This window comes from Homalodisca vitripennis, chromosome 3 (genome assembly GCF_021130785.1).
Source record: "Homalodisca vitripennis isolate AUS2020 chromosome 3, UT_GWSS_2.1, whole genome shotgun sequence".
NCBI classification, from domain to species: Eukaryota; Metazoa; Arthropoda; class Insecta; order Hemiptera; family Cicadellidae; genus Homalodisca; species Homalodisca vitripennis.
In genome coordinates this window covers 163,111,148-163,137,756 of record NC_060209.1, presented here as the reverse complement: position 1 = coordinate 163,137,756, position 26,609 = coordinate 163,111,148, and the positions used below count along the sequence as shown (strand labels likewise).

Here is a 26,609-nt window from a genome sequence, read left to right as displayed (position 1 = left end):
CTTGGACAAAACATAATTTATATCACTTTTTAAGTCAAATCTATGTAAGTAAAACTTATGGTTATTAGTACTCACAACAACATTATTGCTGATCTCCTGCACAGATTTAACAAAATAATTATTAAAAGTGTCAGGAGATAATATGCTTGGCAGAGAAAGAGGCCTACTACTTGACCCTTTATTTTCATTTATAACTGACCAAGCAGCTTTGGTTTTGTTATTGGAATTGTTTACAACTTCATTGTTGAATGCCAGCTTGGCTCTTTGAACCCCTAACCTGTACTGTTTTTCAGATGACGTCTTGTACAATTATGTAATCATTCCATTTGGATCACTTGAGTTGTTAAGAAGATAATAAAGCTTATTAAGATCATATTACTTTGAGACCGGCCCAGAGCGCGTTCCATTAGTATTATAATTCGTTAATTTCAGGTGTGGCTTTTGAATGGACTTGTTTTTTTTTTTTTTTTTAATCTGGATGAGCATGTTTTATTTCCTGCATGAACCTATAAAACTTAGATTAGGATATAGCCCATTGTATATTTTATACCTAATGCCCAAATAAATTATTTGATTTGAAACATTCTATAAAAACAACCGAATAACAAGGAAGGCCGATCATGAAAGTCGACACATTTATTAAATATCGTTTGGCATTTTTTATTTACAAATAATTGTGTATTTTTATTAACTACTGACACAGATTAAGTTTGAGAAAGGATTTAATGATCCTACCTTCGCCTGTCAAAATAAAGAACTTATACATTCGTTGACATTCGTTAAGTTAATCGGGATTGTTGGCCGTGTTAGTTCTGAGCTCAAAACACATGATTCCAAATTTAAAAACAGCTGTGTTTTAATTTACCGCTTTGGCGGGAATATGTAAGCCATCATAGAATACAATGTTTTGCGTTTATTTTAATAACCTATTACTTTCTTGTTTATAAGCTTGTGTTACAAGTTGTAAATGTTACAGGGTGTTTTATGGCTGAGTGATTGATCGTGTGGAGTAAGTATTTTTCACTGTAACTTAGATCACATAATATTTTAAAGAGAATAACTTATAAGAATTGTATCAAATGAAATAATTTTTTAAACACTGATTCCAGCAAACAGGACAGCTCTACTATCTTTCTAATTAGAAAAATCTAGACATTTGTTATTCTTGTCGCTAACTAAGTCTTTCAAGGGGTAGGGTACGATAAGCGGACCCGGTTTTTTATATCGAAGAATGTAATCATCGATACCTAATATTCGCATCTCAAATTATAGACTATCAATCGATATAAAAGTATCCATAGTCCTCAATAACAATCATAAGTTTTAAATTTAAATATGAATTTAATATTTACAGTGATCAAACAAATTATTATAATCAAAATTATGAAAACTGAAGACGACTATATTTGCTCCTCTCACAGTTACAGCTGTTTCTTTCCCACAAATTTCATATAATGGGTTATTCGGTACGAGTCCAACATGTTGAAGCCACTAAAAACATGTCTTATCATCTTTCAAAGCAATGTCATGTAGTTTTCTAAAATTGACTGCCATTTTTAATCATAAATGTTACTTATGTAAAACTGAAATTACAGCACGAAAGTGTTTACAGCTGTTGATATAGATTTTTAAATTAATTGTTCAAAATAATTAATCAGTATCGATTGATTATATCGATGGTTGTGATTAAGCAATATCGTTTGCCAATTTCGATATAAAAAAACCGGGTCCGCTTATCGTACCCTACCCCTTTCAAGAGACAACTTTTCAGTATTTGTCCAATTAATTCACACTTTAATAATATGCTTATTGAATTAATACATAATATAATAACCTCAATCCTGCTTGTCAGATTTCTTCATGGCTCAACACCTTCAATGTAATACAAACCATGTACAGACTTTGGACATGGGTAGTAGTAATGTACATCCACCGAAGTTAATATGTGAAGTTCATCTGTAGGTGCAGTATACATTGTTAACACCTTCACTGTAACACAAGATATGTACCGAATTTAGGACAGTCGTAATAACAAATACACATGTGTCCTCCACAGTCAATGAATGTATTTAATGTCCTGCAGACACAGCCGGTTGTGGTGGCTAGTAGGCCTAGCTTTTGTGGCCACCAGTATTTTTGGTATTTTAACCTTATTATTCTTCCATTATCCTTGTTTGATAGAGTACTGTCCAGAGTACAGTGACGGCCACAAACAGCTAGGCCTATTGGCTGTCACAAATATCTGCATCTTTAGGGGCATTTACTTAGTTATCATGGTCATCAAGGGCCTGAGAATGGCTTTCTTAAAATCATGTCAAGACAGATGTCCATCTGTGTGATAACTCATTATGAAAAAGTATTGGATTTCATTTTCTGCATTCTACCCACATATTTCCCTGAAACTATAAGTTCTCTTTTATTTTATTGTTGTTGCGCACCTTAATTTTTGTATTGAGTTTTATTGCTTGATGCTAATTATTTCAGATATAGTAGTATAAGCAGACCCGGTTTTTATATTGATATCAACAAATGATTGTATAATTACACCCTTACATAATAAATCGTTTGAACAATTACTTAAATCATCTGTACGAACTGTTTTCAGATTATAGACACAATTTGTTTTAGGAGGGACCATCTAAATAAAAAAATAATTAACTTTTATGCAAAGTAAATTAAATCGCTGAAGATTATTAACTGTACTATTTTCGAGTTGTTTGTTTTGTTGATATGGAGTAATAGTTCTATTATGAATATATGAAGTAATGATGATTAGCTTGTACTAAGCAATATAAAAACCAGTCCCTCTTATTGTACTGTGCCAATTATTTCTACTGTAAGTAGGCTGCTGATTGTTAATGCACTTTATACAAAACACATTGTATGTTTGTTATTGTTATTGACTTGTTACGTATGTCTAAATTTATCCGTGTTGTCACAATTTCGATAGTCTGTTGTTTATTATTTATTAATTTGGTAATAATTTTGTCCAACCAATAATTTTTGTTACTGTTTTCATAGGTTCTTGTTTGTTTTATTAATTTATTATTAACTAATAAATTCCCTATAGTTTACTTAATAATATCTAATGTTATGTTCAATATGTCAAATAAAAAATAAAACGTCCTTTGGGACTTTGATTTGAAACTTAGGTTCCTCTTGCTCCAAGGATGATTTTGGGGCAAAAAAGTCAAAGACCTCTTTGTCTGTCTGTTTGTGTGGTAACTCTTGATGAAAAATTGTAGACTTGAAACTTGGTACATAAGTTCCTCTTGGTCCAAGGAACAATTCTGTTGATTTTGGAGTCAAAAGGTAAAATACATTTTGTCTACCCATACGGGCAATACTCTTTTGTTACATTCTCTCTGATTTTATACATTTAATAATAATTGCTAAATGGATTCTTAGAATTTTTGCTGTTTCTCTTTATGGAAATAATAAGAAAAATGTTTTAAAATATAAATAAACAATGAATTTGTTTTATACTGTTGTCAATAGACTCGGCAAATATTATTTGATCTTATTTCAATCTATATATATAAAAATGAAACTGTTCGTGTGTAACAGCATCACTCACAAACGGCTGGACGGATTCGCCTAATTTTTTTTTAAATTTGTTCGTCTTGATCTGTAGAAGGTTATAGGATACTTTTTATCCCTTTCCCGATTCAGGATTCCGCCCCACTGGTTACAGAAATACCCGTAAGAAATGCATTGGCAGCAAACATATGTTATTAAGTGAAAGAGTCTTTTCAAATTTTTAATCAGCTGTTCTTTGTAAACATATATAATGCGACAAAAAATATATTTATATATAAATTTCTTTACACTTATAGTTTTAAAGCATAGAGTAAGCTTAAGAGAAACGACAAATTTTGTTTAAACTGTTTCTGCAATCATAATATATAAAAATGAATGTTTGTGTGTTTGTCCTTTATAGACTCAGAAACTATTGGACCGATCACTATGAAAATTTGTATTTTTCTATGTAGAAGGTTTATACGCAATGCCCATTGATGTAACTAACCACCAGGCTGTACTGCAAGATATAAAAGTTATCAAAGCGCCTGCACATTATAAACTGCAATTACAACACAGTAGTTTACGTATATTAAAATATCCAAACACTATTTGAAGGCAAAGAAATATACGGGCAAAGCTTAAGAGACGCGTGCGAAGCCGCGGGAAACAGCTAGTATTACATAAATTTCATCTTATTAAAATACAATGGTTCTAAAATAATACAATGTTAAATATAATGTGCAAAATTCATTATAACAAAAAGCTGATTGTTTAGGACTCAGATTGTTTTTTTCCACCCACTTCTTTATTTGTGTTTGAAGCACTGTAATATTTTTATAAGGCACATTAAAATATATGTGTGCAATAAAGTTATTGCAAGATAAAGTCCGTCAGGAATTTCAAATGAAACAATTTGTCTCTAAGCCAAGAGATTTAGCCTTTTGAATAACATCAATATACTGGTATAAATCATTAACTCCATGACATTTTACAAAATATTCTTCAATTACTTTTGCACATTTACGTAACTGTACATGTGGATAATAATTGTTATGGTCTGTGCTTCTTATAACTAAAAAGAAATTCTCCAAAAACGTCCTGATTGAATTTTACTTGTTACAATGTATTTTACATTATATGCTTGATTCTAAAATTTATAAACGCCATTTAGGTATTGTCTATTGTATCATGGTATAGTTTTAAGCTGTTCATTAACTTTTATTTTTTCTAGTTGATGGTCTCTGTTAATTTCTCATAATTTAGCAAAATAAAATCTCAATCTAAGAGTTTCTTATTCTAATTTTAAAAATTTTATGTGGATCTAGTTTCTCAACTAATCCTGCCTCATTAGTGTGCTTTAATTTCTTCAAGAATAAGAGATTTTTCTTTAATTTGTTTTGTGCGTGTTTGTAATTTTAGGGATTTTTATTATGGTGGGTGTAACTAGGAATAGCACTGTGTAAAATCTTAAAATCTTAGCTGTAAATAGGAGGATGCTTCTAGTTTTTAACTTTGAAACAACATGCATTAACCCATTGTTTTTCTAGATTTCCTTTGGGAAATCTGTAATATTTTAAGTCTGTAAATTTGTTTATTGTAGTATTGTTGGTACAACCGTACATCGCACAATTACCCATGATAAAAACTCACAAGTAATAACAATTACATAACTAAAAAGCCACAACAAAAATGACTATACTGTAGTTTAACACATATGGTTTAATACAAACAGCGGATGGCATGGCTCCGTTGTCCTCACATGGTAAGTAGGGGGTAGATGTGCATAGGCCATGTGTATTTCCACCATGACAAGCCTTACTTAACTTATATTCAGATTATTTCTACTCTTATGCAATATATAAAATACATTTATTTGAATGTACCAAAACCATCTAAGGAACAGAAATATGTTAATTAAAGTTTATAATGAGTAACATGTTATATTAATAAAATTTATTTGATTTTAGAGAATGGTAGAAGAACATCTCTTGAAACCTCCACAAGAGTTCGCCTTTCCATTTTCACCGTACTCAATTCAACATGAGTTCATGTCAGCACTATATTCAACTCTTGAGGAAGGAAAACTGGGCATTTTTGAAAGCCCCACTGGAACCGTAAGTTTTAATTAAAACCTGTTGTTAAATAGGTCAATTCAAAATAAAACAATGCTATAGCGTAAATTTTTTATGATGTAGGCTCTTTGACAAATGTTAGCAGTATTTCTAAGAATTTGCCTTCATTCACAGCAGATAAGGGTCTATCATTTCTTTGTAGGCCTTTCATACTGCTAGTCTCCTCAAAATGTTATACTGTATGAATACAGTAGATTTCGATATGGGGGTTTGTCAGAAAATCCATCATTAATTCTTTGACTGATATACAACAACATATCATTTTGAATGTATTTGCTGAACAGTGATACAAACCAATGTATGTTTCGGCCGAAAATTGATATGCAGTGATATATCATTGTTATATAAAAATGTATTATTATAGTATAATTTGTTTGCCAAATAAACCTTACTACATGTCCATTAATAGAGAAATATATGTGCATCAAAATAAAAATAGTAGAATAATAATATTCTTATAGAACGATGACTTTTCGGGTTTCCAACAAATTGCCTCTCATTCTGTATGTAAATTATATTATTTTTTAAATAAGTTGAGCATTTTTATTTTATATGTGCCTCAAAATTTCTGGATTTTTTGACAATATTATGCACTTTTAGAATACGTTACTGCCAGCAAAAAGTTTATTACACTCTACTAGTTTATTAACAACAAAATAGAGAATTTTCTCAGTAAATATTAAAATATATGTAAATAAATTTTTATTCCTTTTTGTAAGTTTTTCAAATAGAAAATTTTAAAATTTAAATAATTTCAAGTCTCATGTTATTATTTGTTAAAGCTACAAATTTTGTAATAGAAGTCTGTAAAAACCCTACTATGATCTTATCAATTTAGGGATCAGCCATGTATCAAGTTTGGAGATTTTAAAAAGTTTGATCAATCAAAGGGCACAAATGAGCAACTTCTTCAAAGGATCGTGCCCGATCACCATATCCCCTCATTGTAAGTAGAGTTATTCTTTTCATTTAACTGAGAGACGTTTCAGTCAGAAAATGCACAGCTTTGATATTCAACAAAATCAATTCAAAAACTCATGAAAAATTTGGGTATAATTTAGATAATCATAATTTCCTTTATGAAGCTCAATAGATAAATGAAGCGCATGTCTAAACATTGACCACTCTGAGCGATAAGGCATGCCACCAAGGTCTGTTTAAGTGATATGGCATGTTTATCTGTTTGAAGGAAAAAACAGATAAATGAAAATTATTTACCAGCAGTAGTTAAAGATGTAAATAGAGTAGGAATGTCATGAAAAACATCCACTAATTTGTGGAGAGTTACTAAATTTAAATATGCATACTTTAATTGTTTTGTTGAACAGCAGTAATTAATTTAAAACTAAATTTTTTCAAGCGGTAGGAATCAGATGAACAATTTCATTCAATCCTTTCAACTGTGCACTGGGTTTTATTATTAAAACAAGAGGATAATAACAATTTCCGCAGTTAATTTTGTTTAGTTGTTTTTCTACGTTCCACCATTTCCAATTGGAGCAGTCTTTTGAGATGTGGTTTGCAACATTTAACTCTACTATATGAGATCTTTAAACTAAGGTATGACTTGACCCATGCTTACATTTAAGATTTCTATGACACTGTTACGGTCGTCTGTAAAATGTAGGCCTGTGGCAGTTATTCCATAAAAGTAGATAAGCTAGTTGTGTAACTCTGTGTAAAATGTATATATTTTATCTGCTATGGTTAAAAAATATTAAGGAGTTTCCAGGCTCAAACACATTATACATGAATATATATATATATATTTACTATATGTACTAGCTGTTACCCGTGGCTTCGCACATTCGTGGTTTCCTAAATCAGAGTCCGTAACCTACTTTGTCAAAGCAATATGATGGTCCTCTATGATATTTTTCAAACGTAAGTAAGCATGCGATCAGGTTCACATTATTTCAGTATTCATGCTTAGACGATCAGAGGTTGAGGAACTAACTCTTATATCAAGTTTGGCTTGTATATGAGCATTTCTGGTTCAAATGAATTATATTTCCAATACCACAACTGAGTTTGCCTCGTTGCCCTCATCAAGGAAATATATACATACATCTATAAAAAATATGTAATACTTTGGTCAAAAAGTGTCTAGTTCCGAGAGTTTAAATTTACTCCTAACCTAACGTATTTACAGTGCTACAATTCAGTTTGTTTTATTTCCTCGGTCAACAAAATGCTATATATGCTATATATATATATATATGGGTGTGTGAGTGTGTGTAGATCTAAGAAACCTACTCCTGTCAGAAAACGTTGACTTCCGGTCTCAGATATTTCCAGTGCCATATTAGAATTCCCCACACTATATGTAAACATGTTAAACTGAGAAGCCTACTTTGGCCAAAAACCAAAAAGCTGTTTAATTGACGGTCTAATATATTTATGGTGTGAAATTTGAGATTACTTTTTTGACTCAACCAAGAAAATAAATACATAGCTGATGAAGAGGAAGCTACAGAGATGGCTGCTAGACAAGGCTTTCTACACCCTAAATGAATTCTTTACTTGGGGAGACCCCACATAACACTGAAGAAGCTTATCTATTATACTAATTTGACTTAAATTTGACGCTGTAACATTTCTTGAAGAAATTGTAATAAAGGATATTGTCTATTGTCTATTGTCTATATCTCGATTTCAGAAAACTACTTCTTTCAAAAAAGGCTCAACTTTTGTCTCTTGCAATCTTCTTTTGTTCTAAGATATTTCCAGTGCCGTAGTTGAGTTTGCCTTGTCACGATGAAAAAAATATACATGCATCTTAGGACTGATAAGGAGTTTAGTGTCAGTTAAATTTTTATTATGAAATATAAATATTACAATTAAAATTCTGGTTAAATTAAACAAACATATTATTGTGTTGTAATAAAACAATGTTTACACAGAATATTTGATTGCATTTGACATTCTCATTCAATTAATATTACACAACTTTAAAGACTAAGATGAGATCTTTCGCTTCTTTAAAAACCAGTGGGGCGTAACTTGGGGGGGATTTTTTAAAATAAGTATAGGCCTAAATTCATCCCAGGAACCATAAGAATGTCTATGTAAATCACATTTATAACATTATTAGGATATATGTTTGTTTCAGGGAAAATCATTAAGTATAATCTGCGGGTCTTTGCGCTGGCTGTATGATCATCTTGCCAGAGAAAGAAATGTACTGGAGTCACAAATACAGGCTTTGAAGAAGAAGGAAACACAAATTGAAGATGAAGGAGACTGGATAAGTGGCCAATCACAGAAGCTGGAGGCCGAAAGAGAACGAAGAAAACTGGAGGAGCTTCTCAAACTAATGACTGATAAAGAGAATGAAATGAAAAAGATGAAAGAAAGAGTGAAAAACAAGGTTAGACTAATTTTATTTTTTACTGGACCCAATGTTAAATTGTCTCTTTAATTTTTATCAGAAAATATGTGAAGTCTATTACTAAATTTTTTTGAAGAGTTAAAAATTTTAACTAAATTTACGAATAATGAAGAATTTTTAGGATTATTTGTTACAGTTTTTTGTATCATTATGTCAAAATGTTGATACATGAGAGTTATTATAAATTCTTTCTTTAACAGTAAATGGAATCCTTTATTGTGGTTACATTAAAATTGTTCTGGAGAGATTATTTTAAGAGATGGCACTTACAAGCCTGTAGAGTAATTTGTTTATTTTTAAACGTCCTTAGTGCATGTCAACAAACTTTACTAATGACACTTCACGAAATGACACTCACTCGGTATTAAGGACATGAAGATTGGTTAAAACTTGTTCTACAACAAATTCCTCTTAATAGTTCACATTGAAACTTGAATGAGCCTTACAGCTCTCAAATTGTAATTATGTATTTGTAAATATAGAAATTGTTCATATTTGGCTATTTTCAGTAAATTGTTGTTGAAACTGAAAATGACTGACCAAAAAAAAAAGAAAGAAATTGGAACTCTCTCATTATTGGTTGAAACAGTCAGCTATCAACATGATTTATTTTGATAATCTATAATGCTGTCTTCTCTGAAGTTAAAATTAATTTCTTTCCTGATTGTTCTTAAGTTTTCCATATTATCCTTGGTTATAAAATAGTAATTTGGCAAATATTTCATTTTGTAAAATTTCATTGTATGTTAGGTTATGTAACTGTGCTTTCCGATGGCCAGTATTTGCTCTCCAGATATTTGGTGTACATAATGTGTTCATGAACTTATACAGATACAAGTATTAAATGAGTTTTTTTACATAAACCAAGTAGACTGAGCTTTACGGGACATGACATTTTGTATACTGTAGGTATACAAAGTACTTGGTATGACATTCGTTAGTGTTCAGTTCCTCAATCTTTTAGCTTAACACAGTATTGATATTACGTCATTTTAATTTTTTCTGTTGTTCCAAGGATGTAAGAAACATAGACTAATTTTGTATTTTCTTTATTGATATTTAGATGTAGCTGTTGTTTATTAATTTTTATTATTTATTTTTTGAGGGCCTTTTTAATTTATTGAAGTTAATGTATTCAAACTATCAAAATAATAAATTAAATTAATACCTAATTTAAAAGTATATATTTTTATTGCATACTAGAAATCTTGTGTTTCCTGTTCCTCCATTTTGTTTTAATTATAGGACATACTCTCATTTATTCTCTCTCCCTATTACTCTCATTTTTCTTCCCTCAATTTTCCTCTACCTCCCCCCTCACCCTTTCACCAGCTACAACTGAACCGGCTTTAAAGATAAACTCTTAAGTTTCAGGAAGAATATTCTAATTTATCCATGGTATATGTTTGAGATACATTTAATTATAACTAATACCGTAGAGCCCAAGATTACATCTTGTACAAATCAGTGCCATGGCTGAAATTATTTTGTTTGAAATTACCAAGAAATCTTTTAATAAAATTTCTTTTAATTTTAAGGAGGGAAACACTAAAGAGTTGAGAGAATTCAATAAAAAGTCACAACTTCAGAAAAATGATGATGATGTCTTGCTTGATGATGAAGACCTCTTGTTGGAAGATATTGAAGATGGTAGTAAAAATGAATGTGACAGTGATAATGAAATCGATAATAACAAAGATGAAGAAAATTATCAGGGAATCCAAGTAAGTAAAATATACTATGCAACGTTTATTTTAAGAATATATATTTTTCGTGGTCGACAGTAAGAAATTTAACATTTGCTCTTGATGTTTTCAACTATTACTAATTGATATGTTTTTTATCATCTCCTTCTATGATTCAGATCATAATCTGCAGCCGAACACATTCACAACTGTCCCAGTTGGTAAGGGAGGTGGCACGCAGCCCTTACGGTGATGTGAGACTGATACCTCTTGCCTCTCGTCAGAGCTACTGTATCAACTCTACTGTGCGCAAACTCAATAATCTCAGTCTTATTAATGAAAAGTAAGGCTGTCCATCTGTTATTCATTATGATAGATAAAAATCTCTTTTAGTATGAATATTACTAGGGCTGTAGGGATAAGTATGAGAATACTTTTTCATTTAGTTTGAGCCTTAAAAAAAAAAAACTGATTCCCTGTTAAGCCTTATACCACTGTGTGAGAATTTTATCAAACAGAATAAGGGGGTAAGTCGTGAGGGGGGGACGACAGTTTGTGTTTTCAGGTCGTTCGCACTGATAAAAAATGCTACATTTACAGACAGGATTTGATCCTGCACTATCTCGAGCTCAGATCTAAAGTCCAATATCTTAAATTGCTCGACCATCGCCACTCCAAGTTTGTAAGTTACAAGAATTTCCCAAAAATATATTAAAAACTAAGGGTTTTATGTTAGTGGATAACTCAAGTTTTTAATTTGCCATGCTGTGAATATGTTTAGTTTTGCATGATATTGAGCTGTTTTAAAATAAATACCATCGTAAGCCATATATCAGACAACAAACATCTTTCTTAGTTTTTTCTAGAACGTTTCTATCATATCAATCTTTTAACGAGTTTCACTACAATTTATCTTTGACTTGTTTTTCCTTTTAGGGTTATTTAATTTTGAAGTAAAATTTCATATTTCACATGTGTGCATGCGTGTGTGTGTGTGTGTGTGTGTGTGTGCGCGCGCGCACGCGCACGCAAGTGCGTGTGTAAATAAATAGATTTTAAATTTAAAACTTGTATACATAGCTCATTCAAAGAATCATATGCCTACATGGTACTGAAAATAATTCATAATGTTGCTCATCTTTTATTATAGAAAATTAAAAACCTATCCCTTACTGACAACACAATATTTGGAATAGGTGTTTAGATCTGCAAAGAGGCTCAAAGGGGAGGAAAACCAAGGTTGATGATGCTGGAGCCACAGTTAAGAAGACTAAAGGATCTTGTAGTTGTCCTCATATGAAAGTATCACAGAATATTACACAACTGAGTGAGGAAGCCTTGACTACTGTCCAAGATGTTGAAGCTTTGGTAGACAAGGGGAGCAAGATCTCAGCTTGTCCGTACTATGCTACCAGAGCGGCTGTCACTAATGCACAAGTAAGATTATACTGTACGTTGTTAGCATCCTATAGGATTATAGGATTACCTTCACTATTTTCATGGTTTGTAAGTGTGATTGGTTGGTATACAAGGGATGAAAAATTTCATCTTGTTTGTTACTGTGATTGATCGTAACAAACTTCCACGTGTTTTAATGTTAGAAGTTTATTATTATTGTCTATAACCCATTTTCTTGAATATTTTTTAAACATATTTATTTTATCTGATGATACATTGAATGTTATGTCTAATGTTATGTGTTTTTTTTAATATCTTTTACCTTGACCAGTACTTTAGGTTCCTCAAGTCAGTAAAAATGTATAACAAGATATTAAATAGTATTTAAGCTAATACAGTTAAAACCCAATAACATGTTTGTTCACTAATAATATCATTAATTATATTAGCTTATTAGTACAGAAAAATAAATTAAAATGTTTTTTATTATTTCAGAATCCTCAGATTAGAGGATAAGTTCTACACTAATTATTACCAATAAGAATGTGTGACAGTATAAAAATGCGTCTATGGTGGGAACGGCTGATTCAATGCGAATGTTGAGTTCACTCCAGTTCACTTTCCTCTTATGTAAAACATCCGAAATCTGATGCTGTTGCAGACTTGACCCCTGAAATCTGGGGTCATGTTGATCTGAAGGAATCCAAAAATAGTTGGCGATGTAGAACTAACTGCATTATGTGTAGAAGACTCGGTTGCTCCACCGTGCTTTGAGATCGAGTCAATCAACATCGTATTGCACTCAATTGTGCACCTGATGAGACTATGAAAATACCTCTTCTTCTAGATTACACTACTTTTTTTGTCTGGGTGTTTCTGACGTTGAAACGATGTGAAGGGTTCATTTTGAGCATCTTCGTTCTTTGTTGCCAACTATTTTTGGATCCTTTCAGATGAACATGACTCCAGATTTCAGGAATCAAGTCCATAACAGCATCAGATTTCAGATGCTCCACGTAAGAGGAAGGTGAACTGGAGCTAAAAGCAACATTCGCAGTACAAAGATGTTGAAAAAACAAACGTACTAATACCTTGAGTAGAATATTTTAAACGTCTTATCCATTAATCAATAATAATTTATGTGTGCAATACCTGATAATACTAGGACTGTGTGACCAGGTGCTGGTAGTGCCGTACAATACTCTGCTGCACAAAGAGACCAGAGAGGCCTGTGGGCTGCGGCTGAAGGGAAGTGTTGTTATCATCGATGAGGCTCACAACCTTCTGGATTCCATAGCCCAGGTGTACAATGCGCAGGTCTCAGGTTATCAGGTCGGTGTTGACTATTTAGTGTGTGTCATATTCAACTTTGTTGCCTGAATTGTTTGACAATCTTGAAGTCAGTGAAAACTGATTATATTATATACTAGCTTAAAACTATCAACTAGGCTATTACACAGCTAGCTTAATCATGTGACAAAAGTCTATTTGTAACTATTTTGTCATACAGCTGATCAGGAAGAAGGCTACCAAGACAATAATACTGCAAGCAGATGGACTGTTTGGGAAAATATAGACATAAGAACTCTGGGGTAGAATGTGTGAAAGATCCATTTGTTAGTCCCTTACTTAGGAATATGTAAGCCAACAGTTATACTCCCACGGCAAATAATTTGTATATGTTTGAAAAAAATTTTGACGATTTTTATGGTGCGTTGCATTGATGTATGACTTGTGACGTTGTTTTACTTTAGGAACCACCATGTGAGATCCTTCAGATGTTGAAAATAACTATTTAGTAATACAGTGCACTCTCAGAAATCCAGATCGCACTAATCTGAACTCCGTAAATTGCTGATTATCAAATAAAAAATGCCTTTTGAAAGTTTGTAATGCAAATAATTTGCATAACAGAAATGTAATGCATTTTGTATTTTCTGGCACTCATTGCTCAGTACATTTGTATATGTGGTGGTGAAACTTTTCATGCAATTGTAGAGGGGGTAGTGCGACGACCTTCGCCTGTTGTGTGTAGTGGCCTGCAGTAGTGTCAGTTCAGTTGAACCTGTTCATTGCTTTACTTGTGTGTCACATAAAGTGAAAGTGAAGTGTTGAAATAAAGTGAGGAAAAACATAAAAAGGTGTTTGTGTTACTGGAAGAAAAGTTCCGTGCCACAAAGGACATTGATGTTTGGGGATCTGGGAAAAAAATTGTGTTAGAGTTTGGCGTTTAAACAAGTATTGGTTCAGATTAGAGAAAAAACCGTGAACAAATTGAAAAGTGATGTTCCTCTCAATTTAGTAAAGTGCGGTGAAAGTGAGGAAAACGGTGCACAAAGGAAAACAAGCCAAAGTTGAAGAGGCATTATATTTATGGCTTCAACATTAAAGGGGTAAGGGTGTTTCCGTTAATGGTTCCATGCTTCAAGGAAAGGTTTAAAATTTTAACTGGAAATTGAAGGAGAAGGTGGTGAATTTACAGCTAGTGATGGTTGGCTCGACCGATGGAAAAGTGATATGATATTCACCAACTTTTAATAAGTCGGGAGGCCTTGTCGACCAACAAAGATGCTGTTCCAGAATTTTAAATGTTTCTTTTTAAACTCCTTGACAAAGAAGGAATTTCTGGTGACCAGTTATATAACTGTGATGAGACTGGCCTGAGCTATAAAATGCTGCCCATGAAAACACTTGCATTGAAAAAAAGAAGCTTTAGCCTCAGGCTACAAAAAGAGCAAGGAACAGATTACGGTGTTAGCCCATAGCAGTGTAACTGGCAGTCATAAACTTAAATTAACATTCATTTGAAAATCAAAAAAGTCTAGAACCTTTAAAAACTTAAAGATAGATGATTTGTTGCCAGTTTGGTACATAAACAAACAAAAAGCGCAGATTAATTCTACAATTTGTAAGACTTGGTATTTTAGTTAATTTGTGCCATCAGTAGAAAATCATACAGCTGAGAACAGTTTGCCAAGGAAAGCTATTCTTTTGATGAATAATACCCCAACACTCTGAATGGCTAACGAATTAAAAGACAAGGATATCGAAGCTATATTTTTGCCTCCAAATGTAACAGCCATCTACCAGTCTATGGATCAAGACATATTTCAGGAATTAAATTTGAAATACTGCAGTCGTCTTCTTAGTTATTTAATTTCAGAATAGATAATGATGAGGATTGCATCAGTACATAAAACAAAATTGACATGTTGGATGTAACCGCCCAATCTCCTTAATACCTATACTTGGTAAAATATTTGAATTAAACATTAAACAGCAACTTCATTTTTACTTTGTCCAAAATAATGTATACTGTCAAGAACAATTTGGGTTTATTCCAGGGGGAAGTACAATCAAAGCAGTAGAGATAATATTGATAATATTCTAATGAGTTTTGAAGAGCGTATGACAACATCTGCTATGTTAATAATTGACTTAACTAAAGCCTTTGATTGCATAAATCACAAAATTTTATTGGATAAGTTTCACAGTTATGGAATTAGAAATAATGAGCTTAATTTACTAAGGTCACATCTGAATGACAGAAAACAGATAGTTGAACAATGTAATGATAAATCTAGCTTTAAGAATATTGCCAGACGTGTGCCTCAAGGCTCGATCTTAGGTCCTTTTTTTATTTGTAATGGCAGTCAATGATTTTTCATTCAATTTGACATGTAAGTCAGTGTTATATGCTGACGATACCACTCTGATTAACACACAAAAGATTTAGATGAATTAATGGACAAAGAAAATCAAACATTAAAAATAGCATTAGAATGGTTTGAAGCCAACTCACTTGTTTTAAATAGTAATAAAATGGAGAAAATAGTTTTTTCTTTAAACAATTTATTATTAGAAGAGAGTACTTCGACTGCTAAGTTATTAGGTATTTGTTTGGACAGTAAGGATTGGGCCTATCATGTTGATTACCTCTGTAAAAAACTATCTAGAATAGTTTATCTTCTAAGAAAGTTAAGAAATTATTTATCTATTGAAACATTGTTATTAGTTTATAATACCCTTTTTCAATCGCAATTAAGATATGGTGTAACTTTATGGGGAAACAGTACTAGTGCACAAAGAGCATTCATATGGCAAAAAAAAGCAGTTAGGTCAATAAAAAATGTATCAGACAGAGAAACTTGTGTTCCTCTATTTAGAGAGTATAAAATTGACACTGCCAAATCTTTATATTTACTGTTGTTTAGTAAGTGTAAAAGAAGTCCTCCGCAGCTTTACAATAGGGAATTAGTACATGGGTATGATACGAGGAGGAAGTATATTTTAGATCTTCCTCAAGTAAGATTAAAAAAAACTAGAGGTAGCCATATTTGTATGAAAATTAAACTGTTTAACAAATTACCTCAAAATGCATGGATTGTACCTTTAAGCAATTTTAAGAGAGTATTAGAGAACTGGTTCAAGAATAATGTTAATTACTCAGTCTCAGATTTCTCAAGTAGCGATATTACATGTTTATGCTTTTAAAATTAATTTTTGTTGTGAGTCCTATTGATTTGTTACATTATAAACCGTAATTGTTTGTTTGTATTTGTTTTATTTATTCGTGATATAGTTTGTGTTTTATTTATTAATTTATCTGTATGTACATAAATGAATAAGCTGACTTTGTGTATCGCTATACTTAAGCTTAATGACAATAAAATATTTCTGATTTCTAATTAGGTATGTTGCAGAAGGAGGGGAAAAATCGCTCCTATGTCATTGATTTCATCGTGGAGGGTTCTGTTAGAACATGACAGCAACAAGTTTAAAGAAATTGATGGAGGGAAGTTTAAAGAAAATGAACTGGTTAAAGAAAATGTTTCAATGTTACAAAAACTTTCCAGATGTGACAAAGTAAATAAAAACAACTTTGATGAGTGGATGAAAATGACGATGAAGACATTTGACAGATGACTAATGATGATATTGTTGAAATGGTGACAAATAAAACTTTGGAAGATGAAATGGTTGAGGGCCATGCAAATTTTATCTCAGATTCCAAAGAGTTAAGATGCTAGACAGGGCACTAGAATATATCACTGAACAAGAAAGAATATATGCAGCAGACATTATGTGTTTGAGAAAGTTAAGAGACTTTGCTGCAAGAAGACGAATCAAAACAGTGAAGCAGACATATATTATTGACTTCTTCAGGAAATAAATTCCATTCCTATATTTAATGTTAGACCAGTGAATATTCAATACATTTAATCTCAATTACATAATACCTACATGTTTATCGTCCCTTGTATTTTTACATAATTTAGTAAAATTCCTACATGTAATTTGATTTAACTGTGTTTAGTTTACAGTGTACTACATTGTGTATATATATTGTGTCTGTAATTAATCTCACGTTTTATTAAACGTTTAATATTCAAACAAGCTCGTTGTTATCTTTACACATTACCGCGAACGCTTTATGCCATTATTTTCCAATGCACAGTGTTATATTTCTCCACAATAACAACAGAAATAATGAGTCATACCAGCCTTCTGTAAATCCGCATTTTTTTAAATCTGGATTGGCTGTTCGCCAAATTAGTCCGGATTTCTGAGAGTGAACTGTACTGTACTACTAGTTTTCTTGATCGGTTTATCAAAGTATACTTGCTTAATCATAGTTATTTACAATCATTTAATGTATACTTTTAAGCAGATTAAAATTATTTTTAAATCTTTAAGGAGCTGCTCTGTGATGACACTTGTATTATCAGTCATTGAGTCGCTGGGCAGGTAGCCAATGTCTTCACATTGTACACTACAGCTAGAGTAGTAGTAATATACAAGATGTCCATTATATCTGTGCCACCATTGGAAAGTTTAATTTTACAGGTTTTAGTTACAGTGAATGATTTTACAGGATAGTAGCATTTTGGATATATGTTACAAAAAATATAACACTACATTTTTGAGGATTGAAACCTACCTTGTTTTACAGGTGTCAAAAGCCATAATACATCAATATAATGCATTAAATACCAGTATTTACATTTTTTATTACGTTTAATACTACACACAATCATGACATTTTCATAAACTTCAATAGTTTGTTGCTCCTAAACAAGTAAGTTAAATTAAAAATTGCCAAGAATAAAAATGTTTTAGAATGTTATTTTATATCCAACATTGCAGAAAAATATATTGTGTTCCGTTAGATATTTTCAAGTTGAAGAATTTCAGTTTCAAACTTTGAAATTCTAAAATCATATTTTTAATTGTCATTAAAAAGTAAGTGAAGTCACTCGTTTAAAATTTCTTGTACATTTAGTCCTTTATGAGATACCAATGGTTGCAGAGATAAAATGGACACTCTGTATACCATGTTCACTACCAAAGAGCACAGTAGTAGTTAGTAGTGATAACACTTATTATTAAACATTGAGTCACTTGGTAGTCGAAGTATACTAAATTAGTTTTATGTTCTTTTTATCGAAAGTATAATGTGAATATCAGTTCAGCTCTGCTGTGAAAAGACTGGTAGTTTAAATTTTATATCAGAGCATTTTCTTACAGCTAACACATGCATACAGTCAGCTGGTGCAGTACCGAGACAAATATATGAAGCGCTTCAGTGCTACCAACCTTCTATACTTGGAACAGCTCATCTTTGTTGTAGGAAGACTTATACATATACTGGGTGAGATTAAAGTAATTTTTGTTTTATAAAGATTCTGGTTAGTCTGTTTTATAAGATATCTCAAATCTGAAGCAGGCTAACAGATTAACAATTGAATATTTAATTTAACTGTAAACTATCGCAACTAGAAACATTAATTAAATTTATTTTTCTTACTTGTTATGGATTTAGATGTGAGAATCTAGCTTTCAATTTTAATGTATTTACATATAGCAAATATATGTTCTGTCCACATTCTCTCAGATTTTTTGTTAAACAATTAAAAATGTTACTTACAAAAAATAGTCTTCTTCCTCTATCATAATTACATCCCGTAAAGTAGAAAATGTTAGTATTTACCAGACTCTACACTCTGTTTTAGATTTTATTAATTTTAGATTTTTAATGGATGTTCTGTAATAAAAGAAATAACAAAACCAATGAACTTGAATGCTTGGGAAACACTATACATAAACAGAAATAAAGAAAAACTCATGAACAATGAAGAGGGCCCTATTGAAAATTCTAATCTTCTTTCTTCTCAATTTATCCAAAAATTAAACTCTAGTCAAATCTAATTTTTCATACTGGCTGAAATATTTCCAAAATTTTTGTATTTACATTTTTACACCATATGTTATTTTAATATTAATTGTAACAAACAATGTGTAAATATTTATTTGTGGAGTTGCCTGAAGATGAAACCTTTGGTTTCGAAAGGCCTCGTCCAAAAAATAAACAATTAGGAAAATAGTAGTGTTTTTATTAACATTTAGTAATATTTAAAGAATTTTCCAATTGCTCCAAGAGTCTACAATTAATCTAATTACAATAGATGAAAACTGTTGTTTTTATTGTTTTACATAGTATATTTGTACAATGATTAAAATTTTATTTTATTTACAGATATGTATAAGAATTGGTTGAGTTTTACAATATGTGATTTACACAATAACTGAGGACTAATAAAATCAAGTAAATTTTTTCAACAATTCAATTATGAAATTTATTTAGCAAGAAAAACATGTAATCATCAGTGAGGGGATCAGAAGGTTTAGGCTAACTTCCCAAATGTTTATCTATTTGTGATTCAATCAATCAATCAATCATTTATTGTCAGAACACAAAGTGTATAACAACGTCAACAGTTAAAGGATAACAACAATCCACACTAACGTATAATTATTAAATACAAATACATTTTAAAAATACATCAAACCCTTAAATACATGTTTTTATTTACTATATTAAAGATTAAAGTCTTTGGTCATTTTGTAAGACATTGTCAAAATGGTGAATATTTTGTTCAATAAAACTAGGCCTAATTTAAAATTACAATTTAACAGTCTAGGTTTAAAATTAACTAAAAATTTATAAAATACAGAGATGCCAGAGGACCGAAACCAGGTTGAAAGTTACCCTATACATCAAAGTACTCACTTACACTATACAAGCATCTTTCAGTCAACCATAACTTAATAGCAATTTTAAACCTGTTTAGGGACATGCCTTTGACGTCACTAGGTAATGCATTGAATAACTTAATGCCTTGATATATAAAGCTGTTTTGAGTGCTAGAGTAATTATATCTTTTTGTAACAATATTATGCCTATTCCTTGTTTCATAGCCATGAATATCAGTTATATGTTGAAAGCCATAGAGGTTTTCTTTAATGTACATTAGTGTAGAAAAAACATACATTGATGGGAGGGAAAGAATGCCTAATTTTATAAAATATGGTCTACAGTGAGTCAAATCTGGCAAACTGCAAATAAGCCTAATGATTCTTTTTTGCAAAACAAACAACTTATCACAATAGCCAGAGTTTCCCCAAAGGATGATTCCATAGTTTAGCTGACTATGTACAAAGGCATAATACACACTAAGCAGGATGTCCCGAGTTACTTTATTTCTTAAAGATCTTATCAAGAATATGCCTTTTGAAATCTTTGTTGCCACATAATCGATATGATGTTGCCATTTTAAATCACTCTGCAAATATATGCCAAGAAACTTGAGAGGAGGATCACAGCCCCCTTTATTTGAAAGACTTAAAGTGAGATCTTGTGTTTTTTGAGAGTTTAGCTTAAGTTTGTTGGCACTACACCAATCGAGGATGGTCTCAGAACTGTCTGTTAAAATGGCATTGGTATTATCTACACACTTATCTTGTATACACATTCCCAAGTCATCTGCAAACAAAAAGGTCTTTATACTGTTACTTTGCAAATTGTATGGAAGGTCGTTGATATACAGGACAAAAAGCATTGGCCCCAAAATGGAACCTTGTGGAACTCCATGGCGTACATACAGTGTGCTAGAAAAGTTGCCGTTTAGGAACACGGTTTGACGTCTATTTTCTAAATATGATTTTAACAGGCTTACAACAGAATTACTGAAAAAGTAATAAGGTAACTTATTTACCAAGATGTTGTGGTCCACAGTGTCAAAGGCCTTGGACATATCATAGGATCTCAGAACTACACTATTATGGTTCTCAATACCTTCATAGGAGTTGATAATTACTTGTTGAACAGCTTCAACAGTGCTCTTCTTTGGTCTAAAGCCAAACTGACTTTTTGACAATAAGTCATTGATTTCCAAAAAAGTGCACAAGCTGACCATGTAAAAGTCGCTCCAAGACTTTTGACACTGTGGGCACAATAGATATAGGTCTATAATTGTCACATAACTCTTTTGCTCCTCTTTTGTGTATGGGTATTACCTTACTAACCTTCAATAAGTCAGGAAAAACACCTTGAGTGATACTTAAATTGAATAAGTAAGTGAGGACTTCACAAATAAAAACAGAAGCAATTTTTAGAATGGCAGCATTTTAAGATTGTAAGATTGTAAGAGTAACACAATTTAAGATAAAAAAATAGCAAGTACACACAATATCTTTAATCTTTAAATATAATGAATTGAATTTCTTCACATCAAAATATTGTAAACACATCATCTTCAGATAATTTGACATCGCTGTGGAGAGCAATCTTCAGTGGAAATATGTCCGACCTAAACTAGCAGAAATTTGTTTGTTATTTAATTTATTCAGAATTATCCAGTCATACCAGCTATGAAAAAGATATATAAAATGGAAAGGTGTCATATTCTTTGTTGCCTATGCAGGAGGGAAACCTGGGTGTCCACCCAATGAGGGCTCTGCCAGAGTTGTGGACACTAAGCTCTACTCCCTTGGCTTGTTCTTGTTGGAAGCCCAGATAGACAACATCAACCAGTTTAGACTCATTCAATTTGCACAACGCAGCAAACTCTCTCACAAGGTGTGTTCCATTGACATTGTTTGTTCCTCGTGGTATTTTGAAAATGGATTTTATAAATTTAATGCTCTAATTTGTAAGTGATTGTATTCTTCTAAAATTTAAATTTTAGTGTAACTGTGAATGATGATTTTAAGGAATGAAAGATTACATTAAAATACTATTAGATATTGATTTTTTCTTATAAATATATGTTTTGATAATTTGGACATTAAAATTGAAATGTTCAAATACTTATTTTGAGATAAATAATTAAAAGTAGATTAGATTGAATGTCTGGTTGTATTAATTATTGGTAATTTTTTTAAATTTTAAATATTTTTCTTAGAATGAAAAAAATTTTTCTTGCAACACAGAGGCACTGACATTATTGGCAGAAATTCACAAAAATATTATATTTTTCACTCTCCAAGTTTTGGTTTTGCAAGAGAGTTATCCAGAAAGTAACTGCCGTTTATACATACCACGAGAAGTAGTGCTGCCATATTGACATCAATGTGTCCATTGGTTCATTATGCTTCTAACTGTGTGCAATGTGGAACATCGTACATTCGTGTATTGTCTAGTTTTAACCTCAAAACATTAGTGCCATAATAGAAAAGTGTGAAGTGCACGGTGTTACAAGATTTCTTTGGGTGAAAAATCACTCAGCGGCCAAGATTTATTGTGCATTGTGTGCAGTTTATGGCCTAAACATTATGAGTGAAGGCATAGTCCATCAATGGGTGCAATTTTTTTAATGGCAGAACAAACATTCACAATGAAGAAAGGAGCGGTAGGCCTTCTCTTGTCAGTGGACAACCTACTGAAAAAAGTGAATATAAAAGTTTGTGATACATTTTAGGACTTTCCAGTCTTTATTCTGAAATTTCTGATACTTTTCCATGAATTATTGACCGAAATCTAAGCTACAAGTTTTGTGGTCGTTGATAACAAAACTGCTTACTGATGGCCACAAAACAAAAAATGAGTTCTGCCATATACTTTTTATCTTGGTATGATGTTTTTGATCATCCCCAATGCAGTCCAATCTTGGCACATAGTGACTTTAACCTTTTCCTGAACATGATTTGGTGACCAATGACGAAGAGCATAAAAATGCTGTGATTGTCTACACTCAACATGTTTACTTAGATGATATTTTAAAAATTGTTCAAAGGTATGGCAAGTGCTTGAATATGTCTGGAACTGTGTAGAAAAATAGAGAAAAGTTCTATTTTTCAGATTTATTTCATAACATTTCTGTACCTTCTTTGGATTACTTTTTATTCCAAAACAGATTACTTTCTGGATAACCCTTGTATTACTGGGACAACCACAATTACTCATTTCTCATATACGTATTGGCTAATCAAATACAGTATTCTGTTTAGTTTACTTCGCTGTAATCTTGATAATTTAAAATTTATGTAGTTTTTATGGATGTGTCTAAATAAGATTTAACACTTTGAATGCTTGTTATAGCTTCATGGTTTCACAGAAAGGTATCAGCCTTCAGTGAACATTACACCGAAACCTGCTCCTCAAAGTGGTATTAGAGCTTTCCTTAAAGAGATATCGACAAAGAACAATATTCCTGAACCAGGTAGACTTTATTTTAAACTATTTCTGAAATATATGGTATTTAAATTGTGTGTTCAAATTAAGTTGTATAAATAAAAAGATTAAACAAAAAAATTAAGTTGTTATATATGATATGAATCACTGGGAGAAATGTATTTATGTATAATTTTTTAGTCAGCTGTCGAGGTTAAATTAAAAAAAAATACAATACAGTACTTAGGATCTCAATAAATCTCAACAAGTATGTTGTATATATTTTATAAAAATTATTTTTTTAAGTAAATTTAAATACAAATCCGATGGTAGCTTGTTGTAAGAAATCTGTAATTAAAATTCATATATGATTCCCTGGACTGCAAATTATAAAAATAAAAGTTAAATCATACCTAGTCATAAAGTCCACAGTAAAGGTTAATTAATTTGTTTTGATAAAAATGTACTATCACCATCATACTTCACAGTACATTTAAGCTAAATAAGAAACTGCAGTTACATTGAATATTGCGCAAGTAATGTTCAGACTGAGTTATACTATTGACTTTGATCATTTGTTTTGAATTTTCATTTGGTTTGTAACAGCTTTTGGCAAATATGATTAGTAAACTGATGTTTTAAGATTTTTATATCAAAACATTAAATGAAACTTCATTGTGAACTTTATGGCATTTTTTAGCCAATGTTTTCCAAAGAAATCAGATAAAAATAACGAACATAACATAAATTGTGTGCAGTTTGTAATACATTTTTTTTATACTTGCTTATTTTAACATTTTTGTAGAAAAATCATATGAACTGAGAAACCAGTACCTATCTGAATTTTTTTTATTAAACAGACTAACTAATTCTTTGACATACTATTTGTTTTACCTCGTTTAAACCCACCCTGGCTGGATTCAGTATTTATGTGTATAACTTAATATAATGTTATTTTTGTTGTATACTACTTTTGATATTTAAAATTCATTAAAAGGTAGATGTCTATAGAAAAAATTTTAAAATAAATTGGCATGACCAACTTCGTCTGACAATCAGTTGTTATTCAACTTTCAAAGCAGTTCAACTCCCGGTCATTGCAACTATATTTTGTGTAGCCCACCTCACTCTCACGGTTTTCATTGGCTCTATGAATACACTCTTGAATTGTGTAATACTATGAAACTGTGCCTCAAAATATCTTTAACTGATCCTTTGTTCCTGCTTCCATCTACTGCTTGTGGCAAAATTAGTGGCTGGTCGTCCAATAACAACAAAGGGTACTCTCACATCACGTTACTCTTATTCAAACCCCTAGCATTCTCAAATGTTGCTAAGTTCCTAACACAGGTAAATAACCAAACCTAACATGAATACTTGTCTAGACTGAACACTGACTGCAGACTAGACTGAACACTGACTGCAGACATGTTTCACGTCACACATTTAGAACTCTGTATTTCACATCTTACCTAATCACTACATAATTATTATAATTGTAATAATACCTTGAAAATTGTTTAAAATAATATAATCTTAAAGATAATCTTAAAACAACTGGCAGAGTTAAATACATACGGTACATACAGCACAAATGTTAGGTGACTTGTGAGCAATAATTTCAGCAGCTACCAGCTTGTTCATGACAATGGCTGAAGGAACATAAATTTTACTTCAGTACATTTAAGTACAAGAAATCGATTGCTCCATTAATATTCTGTACAACGTAATGTGAGTCGAATGATAAGAAATGGAAATCATTCAGAAAATGTACTTGTTTTTATTGTGACTGCTTACTTGACCCAAATAGCAGGTACAACCACTTCAAAACCTGATTTGCATACTTTTTCCCTAGATATATTTTCTTCTTTTTTAAGACTATTTTGAAGACTTAACAGCATGTACCAATAAAATCAATAAGTTCTTTTTATCAGACACAGTCTTGCTTTAAAAAAAACCTGTTATCAATATTTTAAGTAGGTAGTTTTTATCATATTACTTGAAAAATTACACCTATTTAAAAATATATAATACAGATACAGATACAGATACAGATATACTTAATTCATGATCATTAAGAACAGAATATGTGTCAAATCAAATGTACAGAGAATAAACATATAAAATACAAGTCAAGCATCGGTATTTTGTCTTCTTGCAGCTTCAAAGTACTCCTTGAGGTTGTAGAAAGGATTTTGTTCAAGCCACTGTTGAAGCTGGTGTTTCAGGGTCCTTCCTCTAAGACCTTCGAATTGTCTTGGTAGGGAGTTGAATAGTTGACGTCCCAATGTAAGATGGTTTTTTTGTATAGAATGTGGTGCGGTGGGTTGGCAGATAGTAGTTTCTTGCTTGTCGAGTACTGTAGCTATGGATGGCATCACATCTAGGTAGATCAAGGTTGTCAACATGAAGAGTAACAGCTTCAATGTATAATGCCACCACTGTCCGTATTTTGAGAGCTTTAAAATGCATTCACGGCAGCTCTCCCTTGGTTGTAGATTAGCCAGGATTCGTATGGCTCTTTTTTTGTAATACTAAAACCCTTTTGAGGTTTCCTTCAGATGTGCCTCCCCATAGGACTAGACCATATCGAATGTGGGCTTCAACTAGTGCATAGTAGGCTGTTCTAGCGATGTTCAGGCCTCCCAACATTTGCATACGTCTGACTACGTATATCCCTGTCCCAATATGGCTACAAAGTTTGTTGATGTGACTTGTCCAAGCTAGATCAGAGTCTAATTGTCATTCCTAATTAGTCGTGCTTCCTGTTCCAATTTTATGTTGGGTACATGTGGTACAGGTTCTGTCCTACGGCTAAAATTTAATTGTATGGACTTTTTTAGGATTTATTTTTAGGTCATTTTTTTGTCAGCATATTCAATTGCTTTGTTAAGGGTTGTGTTTATGTCATCAGAAAGGTCTTGAGATAGTTTATTTTTCACTATTACAGTAGTATCGTCAGCATACATGACACATTTGTTCTCAGTGCTGTCATTTATGAATTTAGGAAAGTCATTAGTTAAAAGGAT

General features: G+C 31.7%; 1 protein-coding gene and 1 long non-coding RNA gene across 3 annotated transcripts in view; one reads left to right on the top strand and one right to left on the bottom strand.

The window, feature by feature from the left end:
• The first annotated feature begins 881 nt into the window (after positions 1-881).
• Positions 882-26,609, top strand: part of LOC124357720 (ATP-dependent DNA helicase DDX11) — a 45,231-nt gene continuing 19,503 nt past the window's right edge. For both annotated transcript variants that reach the window (XR_006921970.1, XM_046809728.1), the window contains exons 1-10: positions 882-1,009; positions 5,490-5,636; positions 8,767-9,024; positions 10,584-10,769; positions 10,910-11,073; positions 11,927-12,167; positions 13,308-13,460; positions 18,657-18,780; positions 21,893-22,047; positions 23,509-23,629. Coding sequence is in view for 1 of the 2 variants with exons in the window: in XM_046809728.1 (XP_046665684.1) it covers positions 5,493-5,636; positions 8,767-9,024; positions 10,584-10,769; positions 10,910-11,073; positions 11,927-12,167; positions 13,308-13,460; positions 18,657-18,780; positions 21,893-22,047; positions 23,509-23,629 (1,546 nt within the window). In the remaining variant the exon portion in view is untranslated. The remainder of the gene's footprint in view (positions 1,010-5,489; positions 5,637-8,766; positions 9,025-10,583; positions 10,770-10,909; positions 11,074-11,926; positions 12,168-13,307; positions 13,461-18,656; positions 18,781-21,892; positions 22,048-23,508; positions 23,630-26,609) is intronic.
• On the bottom strand, positions 5,495-25,219 carry LOC124357722. Its single transcript, XR_006921971.1, has 3 exons — positions 25,159-25,219; positions 13,281-13,504; positions 5,495-5,628 (listed from the first exon to the last, which is right to left on the bottom strand). It is a non-coding gene; the product is annotated as an uncharacterized LOC124357722 (long non-coding RNA).